Below are 15,900 nucleotides of genomic sequence, written 5' to 3' on the forward strand. Positions count from 1 at the left end.
GCGTTCTAATCGCACGCTTATACAAAAATGTTGCATCCCTTCCACCATCTCTTCCATTTATGACACCTGTGTCCGATAGAAACGTACGAAAAGGAATAGGTTCCTTCTGTTTAAGGATACAATGAAAATATCTGAAGACGGTGAACTGAGGTGCGTAGGGATGGAAGGGACAATTCCTTTCAACGAACTCGAATGAATCAACAATGCTGATATCGAAGGTTTGCGGTAACAATGCTTTGTGCTACGTAGGTCGATCTAGTTTTTGGATTCGCGAGGGTGACTGACCGACCCTTCTTTAGCGTTCGTATAAGGGCTGAAGTCCACTTCTTCTAGATACCGAACGACCAAAGGGATTTCAATAGAACGAACATATCGACCCTCGTTCTTTCATGAATTTCATTTCCTTTCTTAAAGAACAGGTCTTATATTAAAATTATAAACATAATATCGATCGTGTCATTCTTTTTTTCCTCTTTTTATTATACAAATCCTAAACCATAAAAGTAAATTTTAATTTCTTTTAATTTATATAATAGAAAATAAACAGTCGAATGAACGGTTTTTGTAATTTTTCGCTTACGATTAAGTTTACATTAGAAAAACAATTGTATTAATTTGATATAGAAAGTTAGAAAAGAAATGTTATTGTTTATTCAAAAAAATCAGTAATAATCCTACTTAATTTCGATTAAAGAGGGGGGAGGGTAGACATTTATTCGTAGCATGGTCCGTGTAACGTGTATTTAGACACTTCAGTACTATCGAGGGTAGAAAGTCGGAGTGGGGGAAGCACGGTATAGAATGCGCGTGGTAGTAGTGGTGGGGAGAATACGGTGAGATTCGTGAAACTCCGATCAGTTACGTGTAGCGCGTGAGACGATAAGGTTCGTCGGTGTGTCGGACGCGTGTAAACTCGTAGTGTGTTTTTTCGTTTTAATCCTTGGATCGTTTTTTTCTTTTTAATTTCCTCTCCCCCCCTCCGTCTTCTTCCTTCTTCCTTTCTTACCACCTTTCCCCGATCAAAATTTTCATTCCTCGTAATCCACAAAAAAGTAAACGAACTAAAAATCGGTGTGGTGTGTGTTTTACGACAGTGAACAAAGTGTCTAAACAATTTGTCAGTGTGTAAAATAGTGTGTATAAAAAAAATTAAAAGAAAGGAAAAACCACAAGTATGAATTACATCGACTTATCGAAAAATCTTAGTGCGTTCGTCAAAGCCTGTTCAAACTTGGGATACCTGACAGCTGTCAACAACGCTGGTAGGAGGGTTCAAAGAAACCGGTAAGCTGTTCAATCAATCGCATGTGATTTTTAATTATTCCTTCATGAAAATAAATGTAAACGTGTGTGTCGGTCGTTATCCGTAAGATAAAATAATTAGTCGATTTAACGTTTATTAAACGATTCGATTATTGTTCAGTTTAGTTTAACAAAAATTGTAGTAAACAGAGAAGTAGGATGTAAAAATGGTGTTTTAAGTATACAAGGCAGGTGCTTTAAATCGATTTTATTTTGTTTTTTTTTCTTGCCTCGCGGAGCGCATTTTAAACGAAGGATCGAGGGATCGAACGTAAGCTTTGATTCGTTGGAGCTTTAACGAAACAAACGAACAAACAAACAAACGAACGAACGAACGAATGAAGGAACAAACGGTGGAGGTTAGCAAGCGTCGATTATATCGAAGCTTCGACGAACCATCCAGCCGATGATTTAGAGAGAACCGTAGAACCAACCGCACACACGAAGTCGCGTGTGAGTGACGCACTGACGCGCGGACAATGCGCGGAATTTCGGTTTTGAATTTTGCGTGACGTGACACACGTCGCCACGGTGGATGTAGTGCACCCGTTGCAATGACGTTTGGCTTTGACTGAGTGGCCGTTTAGAGTGCCGTATCTCTGTCATGCGTTAGGTGAGAGGATGGGTGGGAACGAGGGACCAAGTCCTGATTTATGTTACCGTGTTCCAAATTTTCTCTAACTGCATCCTTCTGTGTTAATCGTTCGAGTAGAACATTTTTATCATTTCGAATAACACGATTTATTACTTTTCTAATCATAAAGATTTACAGAAGATTCTTCCTGCTATCATCATCTTTACTTTTCATTCATTTTTCCTATGATAAGTTACAAATGCATTTGAATAATTGTCAAACTTGTAACACACGTAGGTAAAGAACAAATTTTACATAGACCCCTTTCATTTATTACATTGTCCATCATCTTATACCGAATATTTTAAGAAGTAAGAAAACATTTTCTATTTATTGGTATGTACGAGGATCCTTTTTAATCGTAAAAGAAAAAAAAGAAGAAAAATATTCTGGTCCACGGTTAAAACTCGACGATGCAGTACACGTATAGATACACGCGGAACAGGTGAACGATACAATTGCTCTTAGGTATAGGAATAGAGGGGGGAGGGGTGGGGTGGGGTGGGGAATAGAAAAAAGAAAACAAGAAATTGAAATTCTTATCCCTGGTGTACACGGCGAGCGCTCCCGTTTGAAAAGCTCACGGAATCGTATAAAAGCCTCATCAGAAGGAACGATCGCTCGAATATTCTCGTTGAAGGCTCGATGGCTACGCGAGAATGGGAAGGGTTGGCGGTGGAGATTGAGATGATGGTGGTGGTAGCAGTTGGGGGTTGAGAGAAAGGACTAGGAGGAGGAGCAAGAGGGGTGGAGGGGTAGTTGCAAAGGGGCCGCGGAAGAAGAGGCAAGAGGCGGAAGAAGCAAGAAGCGGAGTAATAGAGGAATGGTGGAGGAGGAGGAGGAGGAGGAGGGCATGGTTTGGTGAACGCAGGGGGTGGGCAACATAAAAGGCCAGCAACCCCTATTCCACGCAGCCTTCAATTGTTTCGGCCAGGCAACGTTCATCTGTTTTTCTTTGCGTGCGCTTTTGCACGTTGCTTTCCCCTCCGTACCTCACTCCCTCTCCCTCTCTCTTTCTCTTTCATTCATCCCCCTCCTCCACTCTTTCTTTCTGTTTCTATATCTTTCTCTCTTTCTCGTGACTTTTGTTCGCGCCACGCACGTCAAATGTAGAAGTTTCCCCCTCCTCCACCTCCTCGTCCTCCTCCTTCTCCTTCTCTTCCACCTACCCCGTCCTCCTTTATCTTTTGATTCTCTTTCTCTTTTTCTTTTTCTTACCTACCTACTAGCTGTATAGTAGTTCTCTCTTTTACTCTACGCCCTTGCTTTTTCATTCTCGATGTCTTTCGCCTTCTCTTTTCACCCTGTCACTCTACTATGACTCTCTTTCACTATTTCTCTTTCTCTTTCTCTTTCTCATTCTCTTTCCTCACCATCCATTTCGTTTTCTCCGAGCAAGGTGTATTAAAATCGACTATTGTTGCGATGGGTGGAGGGAAGATGGCGGTGGCTTGGTCTTCAATGCGACCGCGAGAATTACGGCTCCCGATGCTTTTGAAATAATATCCTCTCAGAGAACACCCTGCGTTCAGTGTGCCTTCGCACGATATTTTATATACATATACACATATACAATCTATACGTACACGCATGTAAATATATATATATATGTATGTATTTACAGTTATCCTACACATACAGTACAAGGACGCGCGGGAACACGTAGGAGCCTCTTTACGCGGGATGTTTTTTTCTTCTTTTTGTTTTGCCTCTTTGTTTTCTTTTTTTTCTCGCTAGCGAGAGAGAGAGAGAGAGAGAGAGTGAGTGAAACCGTACGTAAGATGTAATATCTTCTAAACTTTCAATATTATTTCCTAATGTTTACCTTTTTTTTTATGCGTAGAAGGATATACTCAGAGAATATTTATTTTGATATTTTCTTTATTTTAGAAAAATCATTTATATTGGAATATAACACGAATGTAACGTGATCATTAAATTGGTTCGTGAGAATTATCATAAAACAAATAGAACCATTTGGTATTCTCGTTAGAAAAATATTCGATACGGTGAACCTTCTGTTGTAGGTAGGATGGTTCGATTAAACGATGCCATCTGTAAAGCTGAAGTTTTATGAAAAAGGTGCTTCGACATAGGGCAGCCAGTAGTAGTCCGATAGTACGATGCTACATTATCGATTATTCGTTTCCCGTAGTATTCAATCGGTTTTTCTATCGAAAAGACAATTTATGTATATCGAAAGACTAGGCAAAAAGTAATTTTTTACAAACAAAAAACACGTATAACATATCTTTGTATCGATCTTGTATATTAGATTTTATAGATAATCAGTAAATGATTAATGATAAAAATAGATGCAGAAGAAGAAGAAATGTTTTTAATTTATATACTTACATATGTATTATATTAATGTATGTATATATATATAGAAAGTTTCGAAGAATAAAGTGTACAATTCTTACGTAGGGATTTTTTTTAACGTTACAGGACTCGTTCTAGCCATTAGAATTTATTCTTAGAACGCTTTTCCAACGGCTCATTAGACGCGATTCACATTCTCGTCGTTGGTAAGATAGATGGTAGGAGTGGGAGGGAAAAGAGATGACGGGGAAAAGGAATGGAAAATAAGGAAAAGAAGGAGAGAGATAGAATAGTTGGAAAAACGAAGCCCTTTTTTTTTTCCTTGAAGTACCTTCGAGTTCTGTTGAGATAGAACAGAAAGAAAGATAGAAAGAGAGAGTGAGAGAGAGAGAGAGAGAATCGGTCGATATCGTAGCGCACGACATAGGACAGAATCGGCCATGCAGTCAGGCAGGCAAGCAGAGGATGTCCCTCCGATTGCAGCGTATGCGAATAAATCGTGGCTTCGTTACACGCGACTCGAAGGCGGCAAACAAATAGGGTTAATTCCACGTGCGCCCGGTAGCCTGAATACGTCGTTTCCGAATGGAGGTAATTCCGGTGACAATGTGGCCTTTGATTTCATAGAACCGCACGGTTGAATGACTACCCCGTCTCTACCTTCCACCTCCTCGGCACCCACCACTCCTCCACCCACCCCTCTCTCCCACTCTCTCGTTCCCTACTACACTTCCCTTTCCCCTTTCTCTCTTTCGCTTTTCCACCTTCATCCCTCCTCACTTTTAACGCCCCCGATATCCTTCACTTTATCCCTTCGACTCTCGCGAAAATCCTCTTTCACTTTACCCACTAGCGTTTCTACCACTATTGCAACAGTAGCAACAGCAGAGTAGTAGCGCAACACCAGGAAACGAATGTACATATAATAAAGTCAGTTGCCACCCCCGTCGGCTACGGTCGAGGGTGAAAGGACTTTGTTCGGTAACTAGCGATTCATACGAATTCGCGAATCCACGTTTTTCCAAAGCCCCCGGTGCCACTTTTCCTTCCTTCCTTTCTTTTTTTTATCCCTCTATTTTTTTCTTCTTTTTTCCCTTCCTTTGAGTTGTCGTCCCATCTTAGTCCTTTAGTCATCTTATTCTTTTAGTCGTCGATAATGCTACCTTTTATCAATTGAATTTTAATAGCTCGAGCATTTTAAATGGGCACAACGCGATACAAAATGGATCACCGTTTTTCAGATCGTTCGATATATTGATACGAGTTAGCAATCAGATCTCTTAATCGATCGTTCTGTAATATTTCTTTTTAATAGCAAAAAAACTCGAATGAAGTAAGAAGAAGCGTAGTATTGTAGATATGTATCGTATCGTAGATTACGCGTACAATAGGACACGGGGGAAAAGGAAAAGCGTGGAAAAAAAGGCGAACGGTAGTAGTGGTGTGGTGTGGTGTGGTTTAGTATAGTGTAGTGTGTACGCTTTAAACAAATCGCTTGGAGAAGTAAACGAGCGAATGCTCTTTCCCTAATGTAGGGAAAAATGTATCGCAGCGGGTAGCAAATCCACGTATTAGGCAGGACTATGAGAAAACCTCTCTCGGAGTACCCTCAACGCGTACCTTTCGATGCTTATTGATATGCCACCCTGTAGAAATCGGAGTTATTATTTCAAGTTTTGCGTTAGGAGGGTAGGATTCACCATTATTTTTCTTCTTCTTCTCTCTCTGTTACTTTCTCTACCTTGATGGAAAATGGAACATAAATACTCGAAGAACTCTCGATGACGAATAAACCCGCGTTTCTACTGAGCTATTATTCGTCCTAGGATTGATCCAATATAGGGTAAGGATTTCTTTCCTCAAAACTCTTACGACGAAACTTTCTATACGTTACTTTTTCGAGTTGCCACGTAGTCTTATTTGTTGCGTTGCGTTGCGTTGCATTGCATTGTGTTGTTGTTGTTGCTGCTGCTGCTGCTATATACTTTTCCTCTCTCATTTGAGCTTTTAACGTACTTTTCTAAGAACCTTGTCATGTTCAGGTTGCGTGGCATGTAAATGATAGAGTGACAAGAATCGGGGCAGAGAAGGGGTGAGAAAGAGAGAGAGTGGGAGGGAGGGTGGGGAAGAAGCAAGAAGAGTGTTAGAAAGAGAAAGAGGGATGCGAGAGGACCGCGCCAAAGAAGGAGGAGGAGAAGGAGGTGGAGGAAGAGGAAGAAGAAGAAGAACGCGAAGTCGGGGGAAGAGTTTTCGCCGCATTCGATGCTTCTCCAGCTTGGAAATATTTCCGAGGATTCAGCGAGTTTATTAAGGCTATTCAGAGCGTCTCTGCCTCTGAGACAGCATTGTGGATACAATTTAGTCTTATTCATCCCTTCGCGGATGTCTAAATATTTTCAACCCCTCCTCTCTCTCTCTCTCTTTCTATCCTTTTTCCTCCTCTCTCGTCACTATCCTATCCACCGCCCTTTCTCGTACTGCGTTTTCCTTCTCCTCTCTCTTTTTCTTGCCTTTTTCTCCCACCACTCTCTCTCTCTCTCTCTCTCTCTCTCTCACACTCTTTTTACTCAGCAAACGTTGCCAACATGGAATGACGTTTAGGCCACTTGGTACCGCAAATTTGCACAAAAATATCTTCTACCTACCATTCGATTTACATCTTTCAACAATATCGCGTTAGTATAAAATTCAAAGAAAAACTTTCGACGAAAATCATTTAAATTGTTATCATATTATATAAACGATAAAGTATATACAGGATTGTTTGAATATTTTCTAAAAATTGTAATATTCGTTTCTAAAGAAAGCGATAGAGAAGGAGAGAGAGAGAGAGAGATCATTTTCTCTACTTTCTGCCCTTCTCTTCTCTTCTCTTCTCTTCTCTTCTCTTTTATTCTCTTTTCTTATCAACGGCTAGATTTCTTGAAAGGTTTTCACAACGGCATTTCGAATGAACATCGTTACTGCCTTCCAGGATCGTCGGAATAACCATTCGTAGAAAAACGATATTCAATCTCGATGGCGATCAAACGAAAGGTTTCTTCTCCTTTTCGAGCCATTCTAAAGCATTCAACCGTACTTCAAGCATAGCCGATCTCTCTCTCTCTCTTCTCTCTCTCTTTTTCTCTTCTTTCTCTTTTATCTCGTTTTCCCTTTCAGTGGTAAATTAATTTTCCACCCCTCTCTCTCCCTCCTCTCTCCTTTTCTCTCTCCTCTCTCTTATACTATCTCGTTCTTTCACTGTTGCCTATATCTTCTATTCCATTTTCACTAAAGGTCGCCTTCTACCACCCCTTCGATCGTTTACCCTGCGATTCTGACCGTACAGGGAATCCTATTTTTATTCTTTATTATTTTCACTTCATAGATCATACAACTGTTTAGATCTATTTATCATCATCATTATCATCGTCGTAGTCGTCATCATCTATACGAATTTTGAAGAGAATATAATAACGATTATAAGATGGTACTCTTTCTATCTACTAATTCTTTCTATTTTCATCATCATCATCTATACGAATTTTGAAGAGAATATAATAACGATTATAAGATGGTACTATTTCTATTTCATTGATATCATTGTTCAGAAAAATTATGTTTCATGGTAATTATTATTTTAGAAAATTTCTAATGCTGCTCGTTATTACGTTTAAAAGTCGTACAATGAATGAATGAATGAATGAATAAATAAATGCATTAATAAAAGAGATGGCGTGATGAAGATAGAAAAAGAAGAAGAAGAAGAAGAAGAAGAGGAAGAGGAGGCGTAGGTGGAACGAAGAAAGAAGAAGCAAACGAAGTAAAACGAATAGTTCTCTTTATCGGTTGACTCCTGCGATCGATTCTTTCTCTCAATTTGCGTCATATTCTTCTGATAATATTTCATTTAAATTCTATGCCGCCGTATTCACCGCGTAATATCATTGTCGATGGTGCCTCGAAGTCCGTTTAAAACGCTCTCTCGGTAGGTAATCGACTATTTTTATGAAAGGCCGCTGCCTGTCTCTCTTTTTCTCTCATTCTTTCTCTCTTTTTTTTTTTTTTACGTTCTACGATGCCGAGGAACGGAGATCGCATCAAATTTGTCGTGTCGTTTTTTTTTTACAAAAAAAAAAAAAAGGAACAATAGGAAGAATCATCGATGACATATTAATATATACGAATAATAAAAAGGAATAAATATTATCGTTTTCTTGTCATTTTGTTTGTTCTCTCTCTCTTTCTCACTCTATTTCTCTCGCTCTCTCTTTCATTCGAGAGTATACAATTTTTATTCGTACGTATTACAAATGAATTCTAACGAGAATTGTGTTAACTATTACGTACGTAATAGTATTCGTTGGACCGAGATAAAAGTGTTGAACAAAGCTAGTATTGTTGGAACGTAACTATAATAAAATATAACGAAAGAAATAAGGACAAATTTGTCGTGTCATTCTCTCTTTTTAAAAGAAGAAGAAGAAGAAGAAGAAGAAAAAAATAATAATCATCATCGTCATCGTCATCATCATCGATGACATATATATACGAATACTAACAAATAATAATGTACCATTCTTTTTCAATTGTATGCATGTCAAATGAATTTGTACGAGAATCGTGTTACGTTTAGATACCGCGAATTAAATCAAAGGAATTGAAAATAGAATATGTATCGATTAAAAAATTTAAACAAAATGGCAGGAATAGAGAACAGTATGGAAATAGGTGGGATAGGAGTTAGGAAGGAAGGAAGGAAAGGAAAGGAGAGAGAAGGAAAGGAAAGGCATGTGGGAGGAGGTGAGAGGGGGTGGGAAGGAGAAGTACTGTAGTTGAAAGATTTGAAAGATGAAACTGTAGTGTGGACTCTCTTTCGAGATCTCCTCTTCGTCCGTCTCTCTCTCTCTCTCACACTCCCTCTCTCATCCCTGGTGTAGGGGGAGGAACTCGGAGGATCCCGCCACTCTTTGAGTCACTCTCGCTTCGCGCATTGTTTACAGAGTGATGAGTCTTCACGCTGGCGCGAGTGCGCCTCTCCTCTTTCTCCATATCCGTCTCCCTCGGTCCCATTTCATTCCATTCTTCCGCGTTCCCGCCATTGTTCCGTCCTTCCTTTTATACGGAATAAAGTATCAAGCGGCCCGGCACAATGTACCCCTGTCTTTCTGGGCTTCCTTTATCTCTTTCTCTTTCTCTCTTTCTTTCTTTCTTTTTCTTTCTTCCTCTCTCTCTCTCTCTCTCTTGCAATATCTTTGTGACGCCGTCGTTCGTTTTAAGCAGTTTGGAAAACGTTGGTAGGCGAAAATGTTCTTCTCCTCTTACGGTTTTTCCACGATTTTTCCGTATCATTTATGTGAACTACGACGTCAACATGTCAATACATGTTATATGACTTTTCATCATAGGAAAAATCAATCTTTTCTAACGGGAAAAGGAAATGTTCAATGGTAGGATCAGCCGACGTAAAAAAATTTTTCCGTATCATTTATGTGAACTACTACGTCAACATTCAACTGTTATATGACTTTTCATCATGAGGAAAAAAATCAATCTTTTCTAACGGGAAAAGGAAATGTTCAATGGTAGGTCAGCCGACGTAAAAAAGAAAAGAACTGTATTCACGAATTTGATGAAAAGAGGAATTCAACGGGACGAAGAAGAAGAAGAAGAAGAAGTAGAAGAAGTAGACGAAGAAGACGAAGAAAGAAGCAGCACCAGCAGTAGTAGTAGTTTTATATATACGTAGAAGGAGAGAGAAAAACTCGAACTCGTCGATCGTTTCTTCTTCTCTTCTTCTCTCGGTGCAACCGCAATGGCTAAGATCGCGTGTTTGCCAGGAAGAAAGGTTACTACCGTGCTGCGCACACGTTCTCTCTCTCTCTCTCTCTCTTTTCTATCAAAAGGTATTTAAATCCTCGACTCTCGGCGCCTCGTAACGCCTCGTCGTAATCTCGTTCGTGGCTAAAGAACTTACTTTTTTCTTTTATTCTTTATCCTTCTTTCTGTACTACTACTCTTCTTTCTTCTATTTCTTCTTTTCCAGGGATTCCTTCTCTCTCTCTCTCTCTCTTTCTCTTTTATGTTAACGCGGGAATCCTTCTCCTTACGGTGATCAGAGAGAGAGAGAGAGAGAGAGAGAGTCCCGTCGAGTTTCTTCCACCGCACCCCGTGTGCTGCTATTTGCTAATAAGACTCCTTTCAACGTGCACCTGGCCTTTGGAAAAGACGCCGGCGTGTTTCTCAGTGCCGGCCCGTACAATTCGTGCAATTTAATGCGATCTGAATGCTGGTATTAATTAACAGACGAGTTCCATTTACCAACTCGGAGTCGTCGCACTAGCTATGTATTATTCTTTCTTCCTCCTTTTCCTCCTCCTCCTCCTCCTCCTCATCCTTCTCCTGTTGCCGATTGTGCCTTACACCAACGCGAGATGATCACGACGATGAGTAATCGTAACATAGAAAGAGAAAGACTTTAGAGGAAAGAAAAAGTAGTGAGTGGGAGAGAGATGGGGAGGGGCTGGAAGGGTGGCAGAAAGGGTGGCTGGAATAAGACTGGGAAAACTTTACCACGCGTTGATCTTTCGTGAAAGAAGGCAGAAATATATACATTAGTACGCGACGTCGTTAGCGCAAAGTGGAATTTCCTTCGAATGGTTATATTCTATACACTACACGACGTACTGAAACGTATGCCAATGCACCAATGAATACCTATGTACGTGGAAAACGTTTTCTTTTTTTTGAAGGTTGCTTTACAAAAATCAACTATAAATATATATATATATTTCGATGCTTTCATGAAAGCTGCCGATGTAATTGTGCCTATCATTTGACTTAATATAATCTTACCGACCAGCACCTACCTTCCTTCCTTCCTTCCTCCCTTCCTTCTTCCGATCCCCATGTTCTATAGGCAAAGAGAGAGAGAGAGAGAGAGAGAGAGAGAGAAACAAACGTAGCGAATTCCCTTCTACTTATCCCTAGGGATGATTTGACCGAATCCACAGTCACGCAAGGGTGCTTTCAAGGGACATGAAACCTTACTCCTGGTGTATACATTGTATACATGTATATATATATAATATATATAGTTGTATGGGAATATGAGCTATGAAAGATGGAATTATTGCTGTTAGTATATATATATATACAGTTACGTATTATGAATTCATATACATTGTAGAGTTTTATAAAAATTTATAATAATAATAATATTGTTGTTTTTTTTTTAAATATTTATTTGATAAATAATGAAGACATTTGAAAAAAATATATCGTGTTTAGCTAACTCGAAGGTTTTGCCTTCATCGTTACGGCGAGGAGATATGTTTCTCATTAGTGTCTATTGTTTCTACTTTTCTTTTTTTTCTGATTCGATCATAACAAGTGGCAATTAACCCTATACGAGCAATAAGGGTTGCCGGTCAACAGTAGCAGCAGCAGTAGCAGTAACAGTAGCAGTAGCAGTAGCAGTAGCAGTAGCATTGATAACGAAACGAAAAATCATAAAGTGGGAAGGACGCTAGGACGTTGGAGAAAGGTGCTGTGGAACCTGCGAAGAAAGGTTCGGTGTGTAGAGAGGGAGGGGAATAGAAAGAGTGGGGGAGGGTGGGAGAATGTGAGAGAGGGAAAGAAAGAAAGAGAGAGAAAGAGAGAGAGAGAAAGAGAGAGAGAGAGAGAGAGAGAGAGGAACTCTAAAGAGACGACGCACACGACGGCCAAGCGCTCGTGCCGGTACATTCACGTACACGACGCTGCGTGACGTCACCGCATTGTTAGACGAGCAAGCATTGTAGTCACTATTGTGAGTCTCCGCCATTATTCTAAGACAATCGTCTGACACAATGAGACGGACGGGGAGGATGAGCGAAGCGGCCGATTCTCTCTCTCTCTCTCTCTTTCACCTCCCTTTCTCTCTCTCTTTTTCTCTTTCTCTATCACCACCCTCTCTCGTTTTCTTTATCTTCCTCTTTTTCCATCTCCCTCTCGTATAAAACGCGCGTATACCGGGTCCACTCTTCGGCCAGTACTTTCGGTATTCTTTTGCATAGTATTGCGAAGTTCTTTCCTCTTTCTCTCTCTCTCTCCTATTCTTTTTGCATTCCTTCTTTGGGGATCAGCGTCGTGACTCTGCTCTAGCGATACAAAGATATATTGAATGGCAGGAGAAAAGAAGGAATATGAATAAGAAGATGCTAAAAGAAGGATGGATCCTTTTTATGAATTATTTCATTACGATTCGCGTTCACGTTTTTAAAAATTTATTCCTCCTTCTCCCTCCACTTTGTTACGATCTAATTTAGACATCTATGCGAATGATTTATTTCGATTGGAAGAAGAAACGATCGGAAGTTGGTAAAATAAGTGATACAATAATACAATGTGATCGATCGTAAAACATTCGGAAGGGGGGGACACGAATCGGACATTTAATCGAATCAATCGTAATTAAACAGTCGTTTTCTATCGAGCTCCTGACACGACGACGACGACGACGCGTTGCCTGCCTTTGGTCCTCTTGCTTTTCCTTCATTATCTCCCTTTCTCTTTCCCTCACTCCTCAGCAAGCAACCAAGCAACCATCCAACCAAGCAACCAACTAACCACCCATCCACCCTCTCCCTCCCTCCCTCACTCTCTCTCACTTTATCTTTCTCGCGCGTTACCCCTCCCACCTTTCTTCGTGCTTCGTCGTGGAAGTGCAGGGGATGAAAGGAGAACAAGAGAAGTACAGACAATGGATTCGGCTCGCGGCTGTGTTGGTGGTGCTGCATTGTCGCTCGGCATTGTTGCGGCCCGGTTATTGTGTCGCTGTTTTGTGACCGATCGCAAGGTGGCGCGCCTCGTGGGCACGGACGGCGGACCCCCGGCCACGATCGTTAGGCACGTTCGCGATTATTTCGCTGAACGAACGATCGTTCGACGATAAACCAGCCGAGAACGAAAGGGAGCCTCGAGGAGGAACCTCTCGCGAGTCACCCAAAATCTAACCGAAAAAACCGAATCGGGAGTCTTACTTTTTCGCGTCGTTGTTGCATCCAACATCGGTAGACAACAAAATCAACAAATCTTTCGATCTCTGATATAATCAACGCGTGAATTATTTTCCTTTGGAATCTATAGGAGAAACAAAAAGTATCCTACCTTCTCTAACGGGTATACTTGAAGGAAAAGAATAAGAGTAATAGTAGTATGGAAAAGGTAACGGTAGCCCGTAGCTGGCCTTCATTGCCACGGAGTTGCTTCCAGGCGCCGTGGAGAAGGCCATTGTGAGAGTCTTGCACCGGGCATTCATGGGAATGAATGTGCCCTCCGGAGCGACACAGTCTCAGATGTAAGACACAAGAAGCATAAAAGAGTTGCCATTATGCGAAGCTTAAATAACAGTTGCGCGCGAGCGAGCTACTCTTCGACGACGACGACGACGACGACGACGAAGAAGAAGATGTTGACGAAGACGTCGAAAAATGAAACGTCGTCGTCGTCGTCGTCGTCGTCGTATACACCAATGAAGAAGAGAGAGGGGGCAAAGGAGAAGGAAAAAGAAAAGTGCTTGGATTCTGAGCGCCGGCAAATTTCTATGGACCGTTTGTGGTGCTACTCCTGGCTTCGCGTGCGGCCACTTCTCTCTCTTTCCATCTTTCTTTCTTTCTTTCTTTTACTTTCCCTCGCTACGTTCCTTTCCTCTTCGAAAGTTCTTTCATTCTTCTAACTTACCCCTTCTTCCTCCTTTACTTCTTCGTCTTCTTCGCATTTTCATACGCTTCTTACCTTTCTTCCCTGCCGCCGCTTCTTCTTCTTCTTCTTCTTCGTCTTCTTCCTCTTCTTCGCATTTTCTTTCAAACTCTTTAGAGCGCATTCTTCCTCTCTTTATCTCCATCTTTATCTTTTTCTATCTACTGTTGTCAGTAAAATCCGCTTCACGTAGAAGAGGACAGGTAGGAGAGTCGCGACGCCGTGCCTCGCCCTGAGGAGGTGTTTTATTTTTTTTATTTGTTACTTTTTAAACGTAGAAAACGTGGGCCGATGTTTTGTCGTTTTATTTCGTTGCCGGTGCACCTGTCGCTTCGTATATACGACGATGCCGTTTATTAAAATGCTAATTATCAGGGAGAAAAGTCGCTCAATTCGAGGAGAAAAACTCGTATAGAAAAGATTTAATACGAGGCTACCGATGGTTGCACGAGGAAAAGAAAAAAAAGATGATAAAGAGGAGAATACGCGAGAACCAAGAGAGTGTAGTAGAGGAAAAGAGAGAGGAAAAAAGGGTGGAAGTGGAACTTCCGTAAGACGATACTCGAGTCGCTCGAGTATCTCCCCTCTTTCGGCCGTGTCTTTTAACAGTACGGGGGATGCTGCGAGAGAATCCGTTCGTCTCGAGTGTAGTACATTTGCAATTTAAACTTTGACTCGAGCATCTTGACACCTTCAGCGTAATTAGAGTGTTATTTGTATGTTCGTATTTTAAAGTGCGCTTTCAGTATTTTTTATCCTTCCTTCGATTCTTTTTTACTTTTCTACTCCGGGCTTTAACGTCTAAATTCTTATCGGATTAATTTATGCTATTTTCAAACAATTCGATTGAATATATTTAACGAAGAATTTATTATAGAGAAAAGAAAACAAACATATTTATTACGTATAATAATTCGAAAGGGGGAAAACAATCGGTTGGACATATTGCAAGGCGGTGTGAGAGAAGCTTAAGTCGAAGCAAGTAGAAACAACAGGTGCACGCCAGACGAGTCGTGTCGGTGGCCCGGGGGGCTGTATCCCTCAACCCCTTGACTCGCAACCCCTCCAGAACTTGCGGTTGTGTCAGGCGTTGGCCTCTGGCATTGCAGTTGGTAGCACGCGTTACTCTCCTCCCTGATCTCTCCTCTGATCCCTTCAGTTTATCCCGCAAAGCGGTTATCCGCCTTTCGCTCTTCTCCCCCGAACATTTTCACTGATCTTTTCGCCTCGGTCAAAAGTTAAAGGCCATCGATCAAATTTTTATCCTATTTTCTTTTCTCTCTCTCTCTCTCTCTCTTATAACATTTGTTATATATTTATTTCGAAAAAAATAATATACGAATTAGCGTAACATTTGATTAGAAAAAAGAAAAAAAGTTTCATTCTTTTTCAGATACGCAGAGACACGTACATCATTTTATAGGAGAGATCGAAACAACTAGATATCATCTGTCGTTTCATCGAAGAATAGAACTTTAAAACGAGTTATTGGCCAACGCCTGGAATAAACCATAGACGCGCTTGTGTCATTTTTTTCTTTCCACTCTTAACCGTGTGTATATGGTGCGGATGAGTCGATGGTGTAACGCGGCTGGTGGATCGAGTAGTTGCGCGCGCCCTTATTCGACTCTTTTGTCTAGGCGTCCATTCTCCGGCACATTATCAGGCCTATTGTCCCTCACATTGTTACCCCTACCATGTCGTCTCATTGTTTTGCAATTTCCCCCACTTAACCGATACGACCGCCCTACCAGCAGCAGCAGCAGCAGCAGCAGCAGCATCACCAGCAGCATCGCACCACCTCGTCGCGTTCTCTCCTCTTCCGCTTGATGCTCCAACCCCTTGAGCCTCGCCTTTTACCCCTCTAGCGTATCTTTACTCATTCACTCACTCACTCATTATCTTTCTCTCTCTCTCTCTCT

General features: G+C 41.1%; 1 protein-coding gene across 6 annotated transcripts in view; it reads left to right on the plus strand.

Moving 5' to 3' along the window:
- Positions 1-592: 592 nt before the first annotated feature.
- Positions 593-15,900, plus strand: part of LOC122526187 — a 179,663-nt gene continuing 164,355 nt past the window's right edge. For 2 of the 6 annotated variants that reach the window (XR_006305985.1, XM_043649403.1), the window contains exon 1: positions 808-1,284. Coding sequence is in view for 5 of the 6 variants with exons in the window: in XM_043649403.1 (XP_043505338.1) it covers positions 1,175-1,284 (110 nt within the window). In the remaining variant the exon portion in view is untranslated. Of the gene's footprint in view, positions 1,285-15,900 lie in introns of all 6 variants that reach the window. The other 4 variants (XM_043649398.1, XM_043649400.1, XM_043649401.1 and 1 more) reach the window with 4 other exon arrangements.

Source organism: Polistes fuscatus, unplaced genomic scaffold, assembly GCF_010416935.1.
Source record: "Polistes fuscatus isolate 324 unplaced genomic scaffold, CU_Pfus_HIC Scaffold11, whole genome shotgun sequence".
In the NCBI taxonomy this organism is placed as follows: domain Eukaryota; kingdom Metazoa; phylum Arthropoda; class Insecta; order Hymenoptera; family Vespidae; genus Polistes; species Polistes fuscatus.